This window comes from Euprymna scolopes, chromosome 33, assembly GCF_053919585.1.
Source record: "Euprymna scolopes isolate OS-2025 chromosome 33, ASM5391958v1, whole genome shotgun sequence".
NCBI classification, from domain to species: Eukaryota; Metazoa; Mollusca; class Cephalopoda; order Sepiida; family Sepiolidae; genus Euprymna; species Euprymna scolopes.
The window spans coordinates 79750458-79768188 of NC_136514.1; the positions used below are offsets into that span (position 1 = coordinate 79750458).

At 32.1% G+C, this 17731-nt stretch overlaps 1 protein-coding gene across 1 annotated transcript in view; it reads right to left on the reverse strand.

Moving 5' to 3' along the window:
- Positions 1-17731, reverse strand: part of LOC145258319 (kinetochore protein Spc24-like) — a 48476-nt gene that overhangs the window by 21530 nt on the left and 9215 nt on the right. Inside the window, exons 2-3 of the mRNA XM_080116400.1 lie at positions 16970-17140; positions 3507-3738 (exon numbers count right to left, since the gene is read on the reverse strand). Coding sequence (XP_079972526.1) covers positions 3507-3738; positions 16970-17123 — 386 coding nt within the window. The 5' untranslated portion in view covers positions 17124-17140. The remainder of the gene's footprint in view (positions 1-3506; positions 3739-16969; positions 17141-17731) is intronic.

Here is a 17731-nt window from a genome sequence, read left to right on the forward strand (position 1 = left end):
AAAAAAAATTAGATTCGGATGTCAGTAAGAAATCTGTATTATTCGTACTACTGTTCTCATCTTGAGTGTTATTTTCACATCGTTTCAGCTGATGTAACCTTTGGCCTTCTTTAGGTGTATCTTGTCCAACTCAGGAATCTTTCTGTTCAACAAACATAATATTCGAGATATTGAAACGTCCGGTATGGCTGATCACATCTGAAAGGAAAAGGGAAACCATCTATCCTTACGGGATAAAGTAGAAATTATAGACAAAGAAGAATGGTGGAGAGGAAGACGATTCAAAGAAGCATTGTATTCAAAGAAGCATTTCTGGGCGATAATCACCTACTAAGTAGACCTAGTATAGAATTTAATACAATATGGGAACAATTGATAATGAAGTAATTTATATATTAATGTTGGGACGATTAATTGAAATCGAAAATTGGAAAAAAATCAGAGCTTTTGGAGATATTGGAATCGGAAAAAAATTTGTCGATTTTCCAATGACAAAAACGATTCTTTTGTCTTTTTATTTTATTTTGTTTAAAGCAAAATCTTTCGTTGCTGGTAGTAATGATAAAATAATAAATATTTATTGATTTTAAAACTATAGATCTTCCACCCCCACAAGTGTGTTTTTACGTTTGAGAAAATATCTGCAGATTTTATGTGTGTTTTTACGGTAATCAGGAAAAATAACTATAGTTAAATATTTATAAAGAATCGGAATTAATAATTGTATCGGAATCGGAAAAAATATTGGAATCATCCCATCACTATATATATATATATATATACATATATAGTAATAATCTTTAGTAATAAGTACTAATCTACAGTGAAAAGTAGTAAGATTGTACATCTAAAAACAACAATAGATTAAAGGTTCCCAAAATTCATACTAGAATTGTCCGCAGAGTTCGATAGAAAGATTATAGAGTTTGACACGATATACCTGAAAAAGGTTGGCAGTTACATCGATTAAAACGTGAAAATAACACTCAAGAGGAGTTAGAATAATCCAAATATGAAAATGTAAATAGCTCAGTTCGTAGAACATGATAAAGGATCTCACAACTCCGGATCATTTCATGCGTGTTACTTAAGGTTGTATTCCTGTCTGTTTGTTCACAATTAATATGTACAAAAGGTACACGCTTTCACAAATTCATTTTGGTCCCCCGACAAAATTCACAAATTCACCATTGCCCGTTTGTTTGTCTGCACTTTTCTCAATAATTGGAATTTTTGCGCAAACATTAAAAATGGCATAAGTAAAAAAGTAACAGAATGGATTTTCCAGAAAAACTACTGTTGCCCCCCCCTCACCCCCCACCTTGGGGTGACTTTCGGGTTAAAAATGGCTAAAATTGACACTTTTGTGCTTATTCAAAAAATTTGATGCCTTGGATTTTTATAAAACTTTCTGAAAAGTTGTAACTAACCGATTTCTATATGATTTTGTCTATACTTTGCGATAACTCTTGGGTGTGTCCCAGGGGCTCTTTTAGGACTATTTTACCATATTTGTCCAAAATTTTCTGTGTATGTCTATTTAGCAGTATTGTATGGTGCTGAACTCAAATTTAAATATGATAAGGCCTTCGGGACTTTTGGGGCTAAATGGGGAGGGGGGGGGCAAATGATGGACTTAGTCATTCCTTTTTTGCATGGCGCAGAACTTAAATTTACATATGTTAAGGCCTAAAACTGTACCATTCGATCAATTTCACTAGGGTTTGACGTTCCCTGGGGACTTTTGGGGCTAAATGAGGTGGGGGGGGGAGCAAATACTGAAATTAGTAATTTTTTTTTTTATGCCTCGTTCACTGTGCACTCACAGGGGACCATGCAAGCTTCACTTGTTCATACTGAAAACAGACTTAGATGCATTTTTATTCCAACATAATTTCCATATATACTATTTATTCAAAAGAAATCTACATTCAATGAGTAACTTCATTTGTATATTTTAATAATTAGCTCCAGGTTATTAATTACTGGATGACCCATTGGGTCAGTATATGTTATAGCTAGCTATGGAATAGTGAGTATATTAATTATGCCAAAAATATGCACACTTGCACATACAACAATGGCCAATACTAACATAAGGAATTACACTGTCAACAGATGCTACATTATATAGTGTTGATCATCCGTACCTTAAAATTTTTCTGACATCACTTCCGCTGAATGGCTTTGTAAACAAAGAAGTGGGACTCTTAACAAAAGTCAGTATGGCATAAATCGCTTATTATAAGTCAACGGCTATAACTTTTGATCGTTTTTAACAGGCTAAAAAGACTTGAGGTTCACGTTCAGCACGAGTCATCTTATCTTCAAAGTAATAATGAACATTTGTAAGTAATTTTAATGTCTTTAAACTGCCAACTACAGAATCTAATGCAATAAAAAAAGATTTAAAAGTAGTTTAAATCATAAAAAACTAAAGCAAATATGTAAAGAAAAATAACTTATTGCATTTGGTTACAGTTACAGTGAGAAATAGGATTTACTGGTTAAATGGTTTTAATTTCTTTGTTTTTTCTTAACCAATCAGTTATGTCACTTTTACTGCCTTTGGTAACAGTTACTTATTGTACAATTTTGTTATATTCCATTTATATAAAAAAAAAAAAAAAAAAATGTTATGTGCTGATAGTTTTATTAACAGTTTCAACAACTGGGCAAGCTGATCCGAGTAATTTTAATGCCTTTAACCGGTCAATTACAGAATATATAAAAGACTTTAAATTGTAAACATATTTACTTTGTTTGAAAATGATTCTAACTTGCAATGAAAAATACAAACAAAATTTCTAAACTGCCATTGTTAAAAAAAAAAAAAAAAAAAAAAAGCGAAAGGGATTTACAGTTTTGTTTTTATTTACATATTTTAAATGTGAAACAATTGTCAATTATAAAAAAAAGAAAACTTTCATGGCTTTTTTTTTTTTTTTTTTTTTTACTTATGCGCAGAATTTTTCAAACAGGAAGCTGTTAACCAAATAGACGATTTCAAAGCCCAAGCAAGACTATTTGAGTTTTATAATATAATAGACTTTTTGTAATAGAATTGTTTTGATTGTTCAATTTAGAAATATTATTTAAAGTTGATTAATTTAACAGTCGCGTTTTAAACCGGAAGTAAACTTATTTAAACTATGAGAGTTATTTCGCATTTCGTTTTCATAGACCAAGATGGATAGGTTTTATGCTTCCCTAAATCAAATGTGGTCACTTTTTGAAACAAGTTAGGATATTCAATGTATCTTGAACAGTATGTGACTAATCCCTTCGTCCAGCAATATGTTTTGACTGGGCAAGGCCGGGTAAATGCAGCTAGTTATTTAATAACTATGCAATATTTTTTCATTTCTAAAAGGCATTAAGATTTTTCAATATTGAAATGAGATAAATTTTGCAATGTATTTCTTGTCAACAGTGTCCGAGGCAATTTTGTGATGTGTCTGAGACAAAAAAAATTCTGGAAATGAACGGATAATGATTAGACTCACCGCAGTTTCTCGAGTTTAACAGAATTGTTGTCACGAATGTTTTCTCTGTCAGATGTCAGTTTCCCTAATTCTTCGTTGCTAATCTGCAAATTTGCCATGGATTTCTGCAAATCGACGAGCAGATTTTCTTTGTATTTCTTTGTGCGTTCGATTTGTGTTTGGGTATCTTTCTCAATCGGAGTCATGCTTCCTTCTTCAGATGAAGGGTTCTCCTTAAATTTCTTCTCCATAACTAAAGAAGGAAAAAAATATATATTAAATGAAGTTAACAAAGAATATCTTTTAACACAGCAAAAAATATATGAATAACAAAGCAAACTTATCAAGTTAAAATTACTTAACACGTTAAAGAGGAGCAATTCACTATATATTAAATAAGAGACGAGGAATAAAAGTTATAACTATTATATCATCAGATTAGTAAAGAACATAAAAATGGAGAAAAAAAACTATTTAGGCCATAGCATTTCGAAGTTAAATGCTTTTCACCACAAGAGGAGAAAGAACAGCATTATACAAAATATAAACTATAAGCTGGCTTAAGAAAGGAAGGATGTAGATATATATTAAAAAAATTTTTTTTAATTTTAAAAAAATATATATGTAAAATGTTTTTGACTCCTAATGGGGGTATGTGACGAATGGATTTGCCAATCATTTTTATAACCACTTGCTGTGCTAAACAACCAATGAAAACCTTTCAAAATTATTATAAAAATTGTCGAATCTTGGATTCAATCAGTTTGCTGTTAACTATGCCACGGACTGCATTTGATTCTTGGCTGCCATCTTGGTTACTGCCAATTACTGATCTGAACTACGCCGCCATCTTTGTTCAACATAATGTCTCAAAACTTCACAGGTTATGGGCCCAGCCATCGTCTTTTTTTTGACGGCTCGGAATCTTAATTCGAATTGTGGCAGGTAAAATTTCTGGGATATCTAAGGATTTGAAAACTACACAAAGTGATACAATCTCCAACAGAGAATCCTAACGACCCCGAATTTCTCGAAAAGAACGCAACTTTTTGCAGAACTGATTCAATGCTTAGACGATAGGAGTCTGTCTGATTATAAGAGACGCATTGGATGACGGACGGAAAGCATTGAACATATTAAGAGAACATTTATCAAAAGGGAAACCAAAAATTATATCACTATATACAGAATTAACGTCTCTGAAACGTAACGAGGATGAAACTATTACTGACTACGTTATAAGGGTAGAAACAACCGCCAATGCCTTAAAACTCTCAGGTGACATAATAAGCGAGAGCTTGTTGATATTAATGATCCTCAAGGGACTTCCAGCCGATTTTAAACCATTTACAACTGTTATAACTCAGAAAGACAAACCCATAAATTTCAGTGAATTTAAAGTGGCATTGCACAGTTACGAAGAGACTAATCGTATGCTCATGGACAATAATAACTCCAGCAATATTATGAAGTTCAAAAATGCTTCTCGAAAGCAGACACCACCAAATTATGCACCTCACCGCAACGTGTTCCCCAAAAGTAATTTTCCTAAGAAAAAGAATAAAATTATCTGCTATGATTGTGGAAGACCCAACCACAAAAGTTTCCAATGTCGATATAAACACTCTAAAATGGACTCTGTAAAAAACAAGAACTTTAAGGAAGAGCATACATTTCTATTCACATGTAACTTTGACAATACCATAAACGGTAAAAATCTTGTAGACTGTGGTGCTACAGCACACGTTATCACCAAGGAATCTGATTTTATTAATTTCGATTCAAACTTTAATTCACAAAGTCATTTTGTCGAACTTGCCGATGGTAGCAAAATAAAGAATATAGTCTTGAAAAGAGGCGATGCTAAAATATCTCTAAAAAATAATAAAGGTGAAATCTGTAACTATTCTAAAAAAAATGCTCTGTTCATACCTACATTTAAGCAAGACATTTTCTGTGCAGGCTGCAATTAAACAAGGCGCAAATATAAAATTTGGTCAAAACAAGTCAAAATTGATATACCCCAATAGAACTGTATTTGACATTAAAGAAAATGCAGACTATATTATTTAAAAAGTATGGTTCCCTCAAAAACTGCCTGTCAAGACTTGGAAACCTGGCATAAAATTCTAGGACACTGCAATACAGCTGATATTAAAAAATTACCAAATGTAGTCGAAGGCATGAAAATAATACCTTCAGATGATCTCCCAAATTGTGATGTGTGTGCACAGGGGAAAATGACAAAATATATAAGCCGAACGCCAGACAAAAAAGCTACGAAAATTCTCTCACTTGTGCATTGGACTTAGCAGGTCCAATCAGCCCGATGGGGAGAAATAATCCAAGGTACGTTTTGAACTTTATTGATGATTTTTCCGGTTTAATTATAGTTTATTTTCTAAAAAACAAATCCGACACTATCCTCGTCATTAAGAAATATTTAGCTGATATTGCCCCGTACGGTTCAGTAAAATGTATTCGCTCAGACAATGGGACTGAATTTACTAGTAAAGACTTTGAACTTCTATTAATTAACCACCGTATTAAACATGAGAAGTCGGCGCCATATTCCCCCTTCCAAAATGGCACCGCTGAAAGAGCATGGCGAACCCTGTTCGAGATGACAAGATGCCCACTTATCGAATCGAAATTAGCGCATAGTTTATGGACACATGCTTTAATGGCAGCAGCATATATCAGAAATCGATTGTTCAATAAGAGACTAGGAAAAACGCTGTATGAAGCGTTTTACGGTATAAAACCTAAAATGAACAGAATGCATCTATTTGGTTCTGATTGTTTTGCATTTCTAGAAAACACCAATAAACTAAATACTAAAAGCAAAAAAGGTATTTTCGTAGGTTACGATAAAAACAGTCTGGCATATTTAATCTACTTTCTAACCCAAAATGCCATAAAAAGGGTTAGATGTGTAAAATTCAATGATACATTAAATTTAAAAAATGGCGATCCAGTGGATGAAAAACATGAAATATTACCTTAACCAGACACGTCGATACCCAATAAGGGAGCAAAAAAGGCCAGACTTCTTACAAATTGAAAAGATACAAGATTACGCTGTGGATTACTGTTACTTGTTGAACAGCGCACCGGAAAGTTATGAGGCGATTAATTCAGAAAATCACCATGGGAACAAGCTATGATATCCGAATTGAAAGCTTTATCTGAAAATAACACATACGAAATAGTGGCAAAACCAACAGATAAAAACATAACTTCTTCATGATGGGTTTTTTTTCAAAAAATATCACAGCTTCTGGCAGTGAAAATTTTAAAGCAAGATTTGTTGCAAAAGGTTTTTCACAAATTTCTGAAGTGGAATATTTTGCAACATTTTCACCAACGACAAATCTAACGACAATTAGAATTTTATTACAACTTGCCGCTCTATACAATTTAAAAATACATCAAATGGATGTAAAAAAATGCTTATTTAAATGCTCCGATTGATTGTGAGGAATTTAAAATGAAAAATAAAAATTGGGTGTGGAAATTAAATAAATCGTTATATGGACTAAAACAAAGTGCACACAATTGGAATTTAACACTCCATAATTATTTAATAGAACAGGAATTCAAGCAATGTCCCGTAGACGCGTGCATGTATACCAAAAATGTAGGTAATAAATTGTTTATTTTTGTTTTTTGGGTTGATGATATATTACTCGCCTCAAACTGTAACAACACTTTAAAAGATGTTAAAAATGAATTAAATAAAAAATTTTAAATGGGCGATCTTGGACGACTGTCATGGTTCCTCGGTATAAAATTTACCTATGAAAATGAAACTATAACTATGAACCAATCACGATACATTGAAAAAATTCTGCTTAAGTTCGGAATGCAAGATTGCAAGCCGTGTTCAACTCCCGTCGAAATGGACATAAATAAAAATATAGGGACCGAAACAAAATCCATAGATAACCGAATATACAGGGAAATGGTAGGCAGCCTCATCTACTTGATGACCACAACTAGGCCTGACATATGTTACACTGTAACAAAGCTATCTCAAAACTTATCGAAACAGACAATTAAGAACCTTAATCGTACAAAACAAATCCTTCGTTACCTAAAAGGAACCTAGGAACAATCTCTAATATTTAAAATGTCTACATATTCTCTAAATTTAGGATTTTTGGATTCAGATTGGGGTAACTGAGGATAGAAAAAGTATAACGGGGTATTGTTTTAGACTGTCAAAGACTGGGCCTATGATCTCTTGGAAAACTAAAAAGCAGCAAATTGTTGCCATTTCTACTTGTGAAGCAGAATATGTGGCCCTTACTTATTCCGTGCAGGAGGCAATTTTTCTGAACATCCTTTTAAAATCTATTTTAAAACCAGATATAAGTAAAAACCTATAGTAATTCATTGTGAATTCTATCATTCATCAAAGGTTGAAGCATATTAATATCAGATATCATTTTATAAGGGATGAAATAAGTAAAAAATCTATTACTCTTATGTAACGTCTGAAAATAATATAGCCGACATTTTCACTAAATCTATAAGAAGAATAAAATTAAGACATTTTATAACCAAACTTTTTGGAATCTAATTATGAATAAATCTCTTTTCGGAAACCCAAAAAGAGAAGCATGAACAGTCAAAATCACACCAAAAAAAAAAAAGTCACTTGTTAAAACCCTTTCTTTGTAAATTTCTTATTTGTCAAATAATTCTTTTTGTATCTTTCTTTTTTTTTTTTTTCGCAAACATTTGTTAAAACAAAACAGAAACAAAAAATAATGTATATTTGTGAATTTTTGTGCATATGTTTATATGTATTTGAAAAGTATTCTATTTGTATATTTATATATATATTTGAAAAGTGTTTATTTTTATATGCATCCAAAAAATAAAAAAATTTTTTAAATGGCTTCTTTTTGCACACATTATACTAATATATTAATAATTCTTTTTGACCAATGAGAATAAAGACAAATTCCCCCAAAACCAAAAAAAAAAAAAAAAAAAAAAAAAAAAATTATCTTATTGGTTTATTTTTATTTGTTCATTTATTTGCTTGTTTATTTATTTTCTTTCCTTTTCTCAAGTCAAACTAAAATTGAATCCGAAAGGATTTTTCCATTATATCAAAAAAAAAAAAAAAAAAAAAAAAAAAAAAAAGAGGTGTGTAAAATGTTTTTGACTCCTAATGGGGGTATGCGACAAATGGATTCGCCAATCATTTTTATAACAACCGGCTGTGCTAAACAACCAATGAAAACCTTTCAAAATTATAAAAATTGTCGAATTTTGAATTCAATCAGTTCGCCGTTAACTACGCCACAGATTGCATTTGATTCTTGGCCGCCATCTTGGTTACTGCTAATTACTGATCTGAACTACGCCACCATCTTTGTTCAACATAATGTCTCAAAACTTATATATATATATATATATTAAGAGAGGGTGCAGACAAAGAGGGAGAAAAAGAGAGGGAGCAGGCAGTGAGGAGGAAATCAGGGAAGAGGAGAAAGACAGAAAGAGATAGCTTTAATAAAAATATGTTATACTTTTCCTCTGGGCAACAACGAGTATCCATGCTAGTTATATATATATATATATATATCTTTTTATATACTCCCTAGATTATAATACCCCTGATTTACAAAAGGAGGCCGTCTATTTTTTTATTTGAGCGACTTTTACACGCTATTTTCACACTATTTCTTCCTCTCGCCTGTTTGTTTAGCTTTTCTGTATAAAAGCGGAACTAAAAACGAAAAGCGAAGTGTGTTCTCGGCCTTTTGTGCCAGCACGTCCAGACGCAATGAGCTTTGATCAATGAGGGGAAAGTCCGTCATATCAGACAATTGCTATTCATTTGGAAACTCCCCTTTTTGTGGGGAGCTGGTTTTCCCAAACATCTTGGGGAAACAAACAAATACGCAAAAAACGTAAAGCTTAACTGGCTCTGCATGATTTCATTTCTCTATAGCATGATGTTCGACCTAGAAAAGCAGACGTTTTTCAAGCGTTTAATTTCACTTCTCTGCCCTCTTAGTGTCGTGGTAAGATGTCACGCTTTTCTGTCTTCGCCTCAAGGCTTCAGGTTCAAGCCTTCCAAAACTTTTTTTTTTCCTACACACACATCGACAAACACCCGGCCAACGCCAGGTACCCCTGCTAGTCTAATATATAAAAGGCAAAATGTGTGTGTGTGTTTCGACAGAGGCAACGGATTTTCACCAGATTGGTATCATTTTCATGCTCAACCTTTCAAATGACAAATACCAAAAAATTGGATAAAAACATTAATTCTTTCACCCTCAACTGGGCACTTTTCTACAGGGAGGAGTGGCAAAAAATCGTTCCTTCACGATAATTTAGCCAAACACGCATGCACAAAAAAAATTCTTTCTTGAATTAGTCTAAATATAAAAAAAACTGATACAATTTTGCTGATAGATCAGTCGGTTAAGTAGCAGCGTCATTATCTTAAGATTGCACATTCAAACCGAGATGTAAAATTTTTTTTTTGATTTTTAAAGTTTTAATGTTGAAACGGGGTTATTTCTGCCATTTTTTCGTTCTTTTTTCCCATCACATTTGCTAAATTTTTTTGTTTTTCAAGTTTTAACATTATTCGCTTACACATTCATTCCGCCCCCCCCTCCCGATTTTTTTAAAGTTTTAACATTTTTTTTTTTTAGCATATTTAAACAGGGTTCTTACTTCCCTTATTCTAAGTACGGCCAACAAAAAAAAAAAAAAGTACTCAATATCCAGAGAATAGCTTCTTCTCTTTGTATTCCTTGTGTCGAAATATCTGATAGAGAGCTTGTCACATACTTTGGGGGAGGGGGGGTATATTTGTGTTTTTATCTGTTGTTTTTTTTATTTTTGAAATTATTGTGGGGGTAACGATGGACTTGACGTATAATAATAAAGTGCTCAATATCCTTAGTATAGCTGGAGCACCCAAACTGAACTTCATATCAACCCAGCCAATGCTAGTCTATTATATAAATCTGAGTCGTCTGTTAGTGTGTGTGTGTGTGTGTGTGTTTGTACGTCCATCTAAAAGTAAAAAAAGACCCCGATGAATATGGTATCGACTGAAAGAACACGGATCTGGATGCATAATATCTAAAGATTAGAAAAAATCCTCAATTCTTTGAGGAATAAATGTCATTTTATTTGGAAGGGGGGGGCAGGTAAAAATCTTGCCTTCAACATTCTTAACGATTACAATCTACATATGCATGAATACTGTTCATTCTGATCATTTTAAAAACATAAAAACGTTTATTTTGGTTAAAAAAAAAAAATTTAAAAAAATTCTAGTTTGTTATTTTTAAACTTGAATTAATTTGTTTGTTTTATTTTTAACTTTTTTCTCTCCTATCTTTGAAAGTTCAATGATTTGACCTTTGAAAACTAACAAACTCCTCTGCCAATTTTGGGTTTAAACACTTGAAATTTTAGATGTAGGTTATATGGACATGGATCAAAGTTTTTTAATTTGATTTGAGCCTAAAAACAATAAATGTTAAGGGGTCAAGATTGGGGTCAAAGTTTTAAAAAAATTGACCTCTGCAACCTCTACTAAATTACTCAGCCAATTTTTGCTCTAAACATTTGAAATTTTACATAAAAAGGTATACAGACATGCAGCAAGCTTTTTAATCAGTTTTTTTGGCAAAAATTTGGATGGCAAGAGGTAAAAGTTTACAGATTTGACCTTTGCAGACTCTACCAAACTCCTCCGTCAATTTTGAGTCTTAACATTTGAAATTTTACATGTATGTATTAATCAGCAGGTAATTGCTAATCTACCTAATTGGCCACTGCCGATTAATCGGTAATCGGCAAATTTGCCGATTAACCAGCTGATTATTTACTTTTCTCTTTCCTATTAAATTTAAATCATTTCATCACTGCCAGGTGACCCATCAGATAGCTTTGACACATTAACATAATAACTGCTTACTATTATGGTTTTTTGTCTTTATTAAATAGAATTACAAAATACAATTTCTAATTCTTAAATGAATATAATTAAACAATTAGATAAGAAAAATAAATTACAAACCAACTACAAAGTACAAATTGTAATTATTTAAGTGAATAACTATAAGCTGAAGTTATGCACCTGCTGCTGCTCTACTTTCTCTTCTAACTCCCTGCCTCCTCTGATTTCATAATCTCAGTATTTTTCAAAAAAGTCTCCATTCGTAAGTTGTTATGGTATGAATCTTATCCATGACAAATAGCACCCTTTCTGAGAATTCTACCTTCAAACTTCACGGCGTAACATTTGTGGGCAATATGAACTGGAACAAATACATAGAGGACATTGCAAAGGCTGCTGCAAAGAAGGTGGTTTCCCTCTATCGAGCTAGAAGACTACTCACACCTGATAGTAACCTGTACCTCTACAAGGCCACTATTCACCCATGCATGGAGTATTGTTGCCACATCTGGGCTGGTGCATCTACCACTAGTCTCTCCCTCTTAGATAAAGTCCAAAAAAGAGTTGTCAATCTAATCGGTTCCACTTTATCAACTAAGCTCCAGACCCTGTCCCATCACTACAATGTTGCATCACTGTGCCTGTTTTACAAATATTTTAATGGAATGTGTTCTGATGAACTCATTTCATTTGTACCCCCCTCAACATACATATCCCCGACAAACCCGCTTAGCAATAAGATCTCACCCCTTTATTGTTGATGTCCCTAAATGCCAGAAAGCTTTCTATTCTAATAGTTTCTTCCCTGGAACAGCTAGACTTTGAAATTCCCTTCCTGTTGCCTGCTTCCCTGGCTGTAATGATATGCAGAAGTTTAAATGTAACAAAAACAAATATCTTGTTAATATTATTAAAATAGTAGCCCCCTTATGTTCAAGTGGTGATATGCTTTGTAAGGGGCGAACATTAAAAAAAAAAAAAAAAAATGTACACATTACAAGAGCTTTAATTGTTCTTAATTTATTTTCAGGATATAATATGTTGAATTCCACCATGTGATCACATCTTGAATGAGTTTGTTTTTCCAAATGAAGCTGATCCTGTATTTCAGTTAATTTACGAATTGCTAATAGAAAGCGATTAAAGTGAGAAACTGTATTTCTGTTGAATGATGTAATGGTTGTCTTCACAGCCTGAGTTACAATGTATGATAGTTATTCTAAATCACATTCCCTGACATTAGCAACTATATTTGTTTGTGAATCCTGCAAGACTAAAAAAAATTTATTGAAGATTTTATACTCATCATTATGAACATTGTGCAATTCTTCACTTATTCTTGTACCTGTGTGTGCACCAGGGAATACAACCACTCTAAGCACAGCTCTGTACTGTTCAAAGTAATTTGAAAACCATTGACCTGTCAAACTCAGAAAAGGAGCATTATCTGTTGTAGCTGTTCAAATGTCTGTAGTTCATAGAATGTTAATTTCAGCAAAAAACAGTTGAATTTTTGTTTTACTTTTGTAAATATATCAAATTATTTTGCAGTGAAATATGTTTTTGACGGAATGCTGTCATTTGAACAAAGTTCTGCAACAAGCCTATTAAATGTAATGCCAAATGTTTAATATCAAAGCAATCACTTCTTAGCATTACAAGTTGATTTTTTTCTTTTTAGAGAATTGTTATTTTATCAACTTGCATGAAAAGAGCTATGTAAAAGATACTTAAAACCGTTTGAATTATGCAAATACCATCAGTAGCTCAAAAGTTATGAGAATTTTAATGCCAAAATTTAGGCTTTTCCGTGGATATTTTTCTTTAGAAAAAAATGGCCTCAACATTTCAAGAAATTCGGTAATTTTGCCATTTATTTATTTTTCAAGCTATTCTCATAAACCTTGGCAGTCTTATGTAAAATTGTCTACTCTTTCTGATTATGCAGTCAAATTTGATTTATCTCTTTACCATGACTTATAAATTAAGATATACAAATTTCAATTTTTTTTTAAACTGGCGCATGGTATCATACAGTGGGTGTCTATTCATGAACAAAACTAAGTATTATAGTGGTATTTAAATATAGCTTTATTGAGAATAGGCATTTTCCTGCCTCCTCCTCAAAGGAGAGCTTAATCTGGGGTGTAGACATTTTATAAATAAAGAAATAAAACTGTAATTTTTTACTTTGTTTCAACCTTAACATTTAAAATGATTACTTTTATAGGTTTTAAGGTATGCTGAAAACGAATATTGCATTTAAATTTTCTGCAAATAAGTAGTTTTCCAGATATTAAGCAATGTTATTATGTTATCGCTGGTACACACGATAATGTTATTATGTTACACGCGAGCACACAAATGTAACCTCCAAAAAACTATGCACTAATGCACATACCAAGATGGCCACCAGCAACAACATAATAATATTGCTTAATATCCGAAAAGCTACTTATTTGCGGAAAATTTAAATGCGATATTCGTTTTCAGCATACCCCAAAACCTTAAAGGTAGTCATTTTAAAGAAAAATGTTAAGGTGGAAACAAGGTAAAAATTTACAAAATGCATCACAATGAAATTCTTTATCGAACCGCCTAATTATTATTATTTAGATATCCTCAGTTAAAAAAGATAAAAAACAAAAACAAAAAAAAAAAAAACGGGTTTGTGTGACAGATCCGAAAAAATGATCTTGATAAGGAGTTAAAAATAAATTCAAGTTTCACGATATATTTTATTTAATTGTTAGGTGAAAATACAGAATAGTTGACAAAACACCCTTCCTTCCCCATGTTAAAAATGGGTTTTAAATAACATTATTTCAGCATGGTAGCATAAATGCACAAGTATATTTTATTTGTTACATATCTGGGTTTTTTTTTTTTTTAACTAAAAAACACAATTCAACTTTAAGTGCAAGTACAGTGATAACAGAAACGCATGTACTTAATATATTTCGTTGTTTTTTAACGCTTTTAGTACATGTGCACTAAAAGCGTTAAAAACAACAAAATAGTATTGTTTGGAAATAAAATTTGAAAAACTTGATAATTTTTTTAAATTGACAAACTCAGAATAAAAAAATGAAACTGATTTTTCTGCTTTCGTTTTGAAAGCAGAAAAAAACAGTTTAACAAAACTTGTTAATGCGCTGATTTGGTCAGCTCATTAGCGCATAGTGAGCCGTTCCCGTTAAGCGGATTTGAATTTCTATAAAAAATAACATTTTAAAGAAATTTCCGCATAATTAATAATTATCAAATATTTACATATTATACATGAAAATAATTCTGAAACTATTATCTATATGAAAATGGATGATATATACCAATTTATCCTATCAATTTGGAAATATTCTTCAACTTTGCTCGGTCATAACTTTGCTTCCTATGGTCGTAAAATATAAATCAAAGTACAGTGGAGATGGACTTCTATGCTTATATAGCTTGTAAAATTTCAGCCCTATCCAATCAAATTTATCCAAACGTAACATACGAAATGTAAACATTGAAAAAAAAAACAGTTTCCCCTTTTGCTGTTATTTTTTACTGTGTTTTCAATTTTAACTTGGAGCATAAAAACATTGAACGCATAAAAGAAAAATTAACATCACTGGAATGCTTATTCTATTATCATTAACATCATTGGAATGCTTATTCCAGCAATGTAATTCTTTTAAAAATTGACCCACAAATAAAAAAGATATGACTTGTTGAAGCATATTAGGTATGTAATATTGCAGACGTCCACAAAAATACAGCATATGCTTGTAATGCGACATTTCTCTTATCAAATAATGAATCTCTTGTGACCTGTGATCATTAATATCTCAAATTTTCTTTTGGCCAATATTCATTCTATAGTAGTTTGGTATTTCACTGGGGGCTCATAGTTGCTGCCACTTGTTCATGGAATGTCTGTTTCTGAATATTTATTGTGCTTCTTTTTTTTTTAACTACAACTTTAGCTTCTTTTGAATGAAGATGGTTTAAGATATTAATCATAAACGTTTTTGCTGATTTGCCACCTTTTGATGTAATAGATTGACATAACTTGCAAGCAGCTGTATTCTTATTCTTAGGATCGCCATCAAAATACTTCCAGCAGAAACTGATTGCCATAATGGTTGAAGATTATTGTTTTTAATATTTAAGTTTTTATGTATATAAATTACTAATGCCTGATATCTAATTAGTAATTTATCTCAATAAAATATACATTATCTAAACCAGAAAAATAAAAATGCATATGTAATGGTAGCAAGAGGCCGAAAATGAGGAACAAGAGTATGACTGATGAAGAATGCTTTATTTTCGATTCGCACATCGTCGGAATTTACTGTACTGTTTTCTGAGGAATTGTACAGCAAAGTATATAAACAGTACAAAAAAAAAAAAAACGAAAGATGAAATAATTTTCTTTGACAAATGATTTAAAGTAAAACAAAAATGTTAATTCGATACGATGAAAAAGGAGGGAAATTTTCCATATGTTTACATCATTTTGTCTCAAATTCAGTGCAGTTGTAAAAGTCTACATGTTAACATTGTATCATTTGATAATATGGTTTAGCGATGCATGTTTCTTTGATAAATCTTCACTGGTAAGCAAAAGAGCGAGTTAATTTATCTTTGTTTCCAATATAATTAATATTAGTATCATTTATGACAACAAAATTTGCTGATGAATCAGCATTAGAAAACCTATTAATCGGCCGATTAATTGGTAATCGGCCATATATATATATATATGCACATAAAGTTATGAACAGTAATATCTAAAAGAAAAGATATTCATTCTCCAAGGATCAACTGACCCAGATTTCATTGGGGAGGGGGGATAGGTTTTACAGTGTTATTATGCACGAATTTGGGTAGAAAATGCAGACTAATTCGACGAGGAATCTATTAAAGAAAAGAAAATTGTATGTGTGTGCGTGTGTGTCCAGCTAGAAAGGAATAGGTTGTGCGAAGGAGAAAGTGAGGTTTGAGGAGGGGGGGAGGTGCAGGGGAAAAAAAGAAGTTTTAACAGCAACACCAGGTAGCCCTGCTAATATTAAATAAAAAGGAAAGAGAATAATTAAAAAATAGTTGTATCTACATAATATATTCAATATCTCAAGCAAACTGTATTTTTATGAAAATATATGTCTATAAACTTTTTATGTCAGCACATAATTTTTTCAGCAGGTAGTCTCGTTAATAATCTGCAAACATCTTGGTTGGCTCAGACATACCATAAGATTGACTTTAGATAGAATTGCCAACCAAGTGCTTTAACGGACCCTGATGAAAAAAAAAAAAAAAAGAGGAAGACCCAAAATATTAACTAAAAACAGACAATCGAGAGAGATCTTATTGCTACGTGAAAAAACTGGAGGGATGCTATGGATCTGGCTTCAGATCCAAACCGATGACATACTCTTAACTGCCTCATGCATCGGGAGTTTCTAAGTCTAAATAAGTCTGAGAGCAATGAATTGGCATTGATTGACTTCATAGTTAATATTTCTGAAATTGCGGATTTTCTTACCGGTGATGTTTCTCTGGATAGAGGCCTGCATTTCCGTAAGTTGATCTTTTTTTTCCTGCAAGTCATTTTGGATTTGCTTTAGGTAATCCATTTCAGTTTTGTTGTCTTGAAGAGACATTTCGATCTTCTCAAAGATTTCTTCGAGTCGACCCATTGCGCGTCTTGTCACAGCTGGAAATTTAGGAAGAAGAATTAGTAAACGTTTTCATATTGATGAAATCGGTTTTGTAATTAGAGGGAAAGAGAGAACAAGAGAGAAATTATATATATATATATATATATATATATATATATATATATATACGAGAGAGAGAGAGTGGCGGAGGGGGGAAGACGGACAAAGAGAGGGAGAGAGACAAAGATTGAGCACAAGTATTTTTTAATTTCAAGATTAGACACGACACAAAAATTAAAAATACACCCTATAAGAATCTTCTAAAAGGCTTGCAAGTCTCAGATGTCCAATTAAAAGCACTGCAGCAAATTAAGAAATAAAAAAAAAATTTCTTTTTAAATGTTGGACGATGAATATCTTGTAATGTTGTAAGGCTTTACAAACAAGCAAAGGAAATAAAAATTCGAGTCGGCATTTTTTCTGTTTTAACAAAAGAGTTTTTATTACGCGTTACTTTCTTGTCTCGACATCACTTAAAAGTCTCAACATCGCTTTTCTCTTTCCTCCGGACGCAGCTGGCCCATTCTCATCCTCGATTTTACACATCCATTTTCTTTGACGTCGCTCTTTGCTTCTCCCTTAACCAC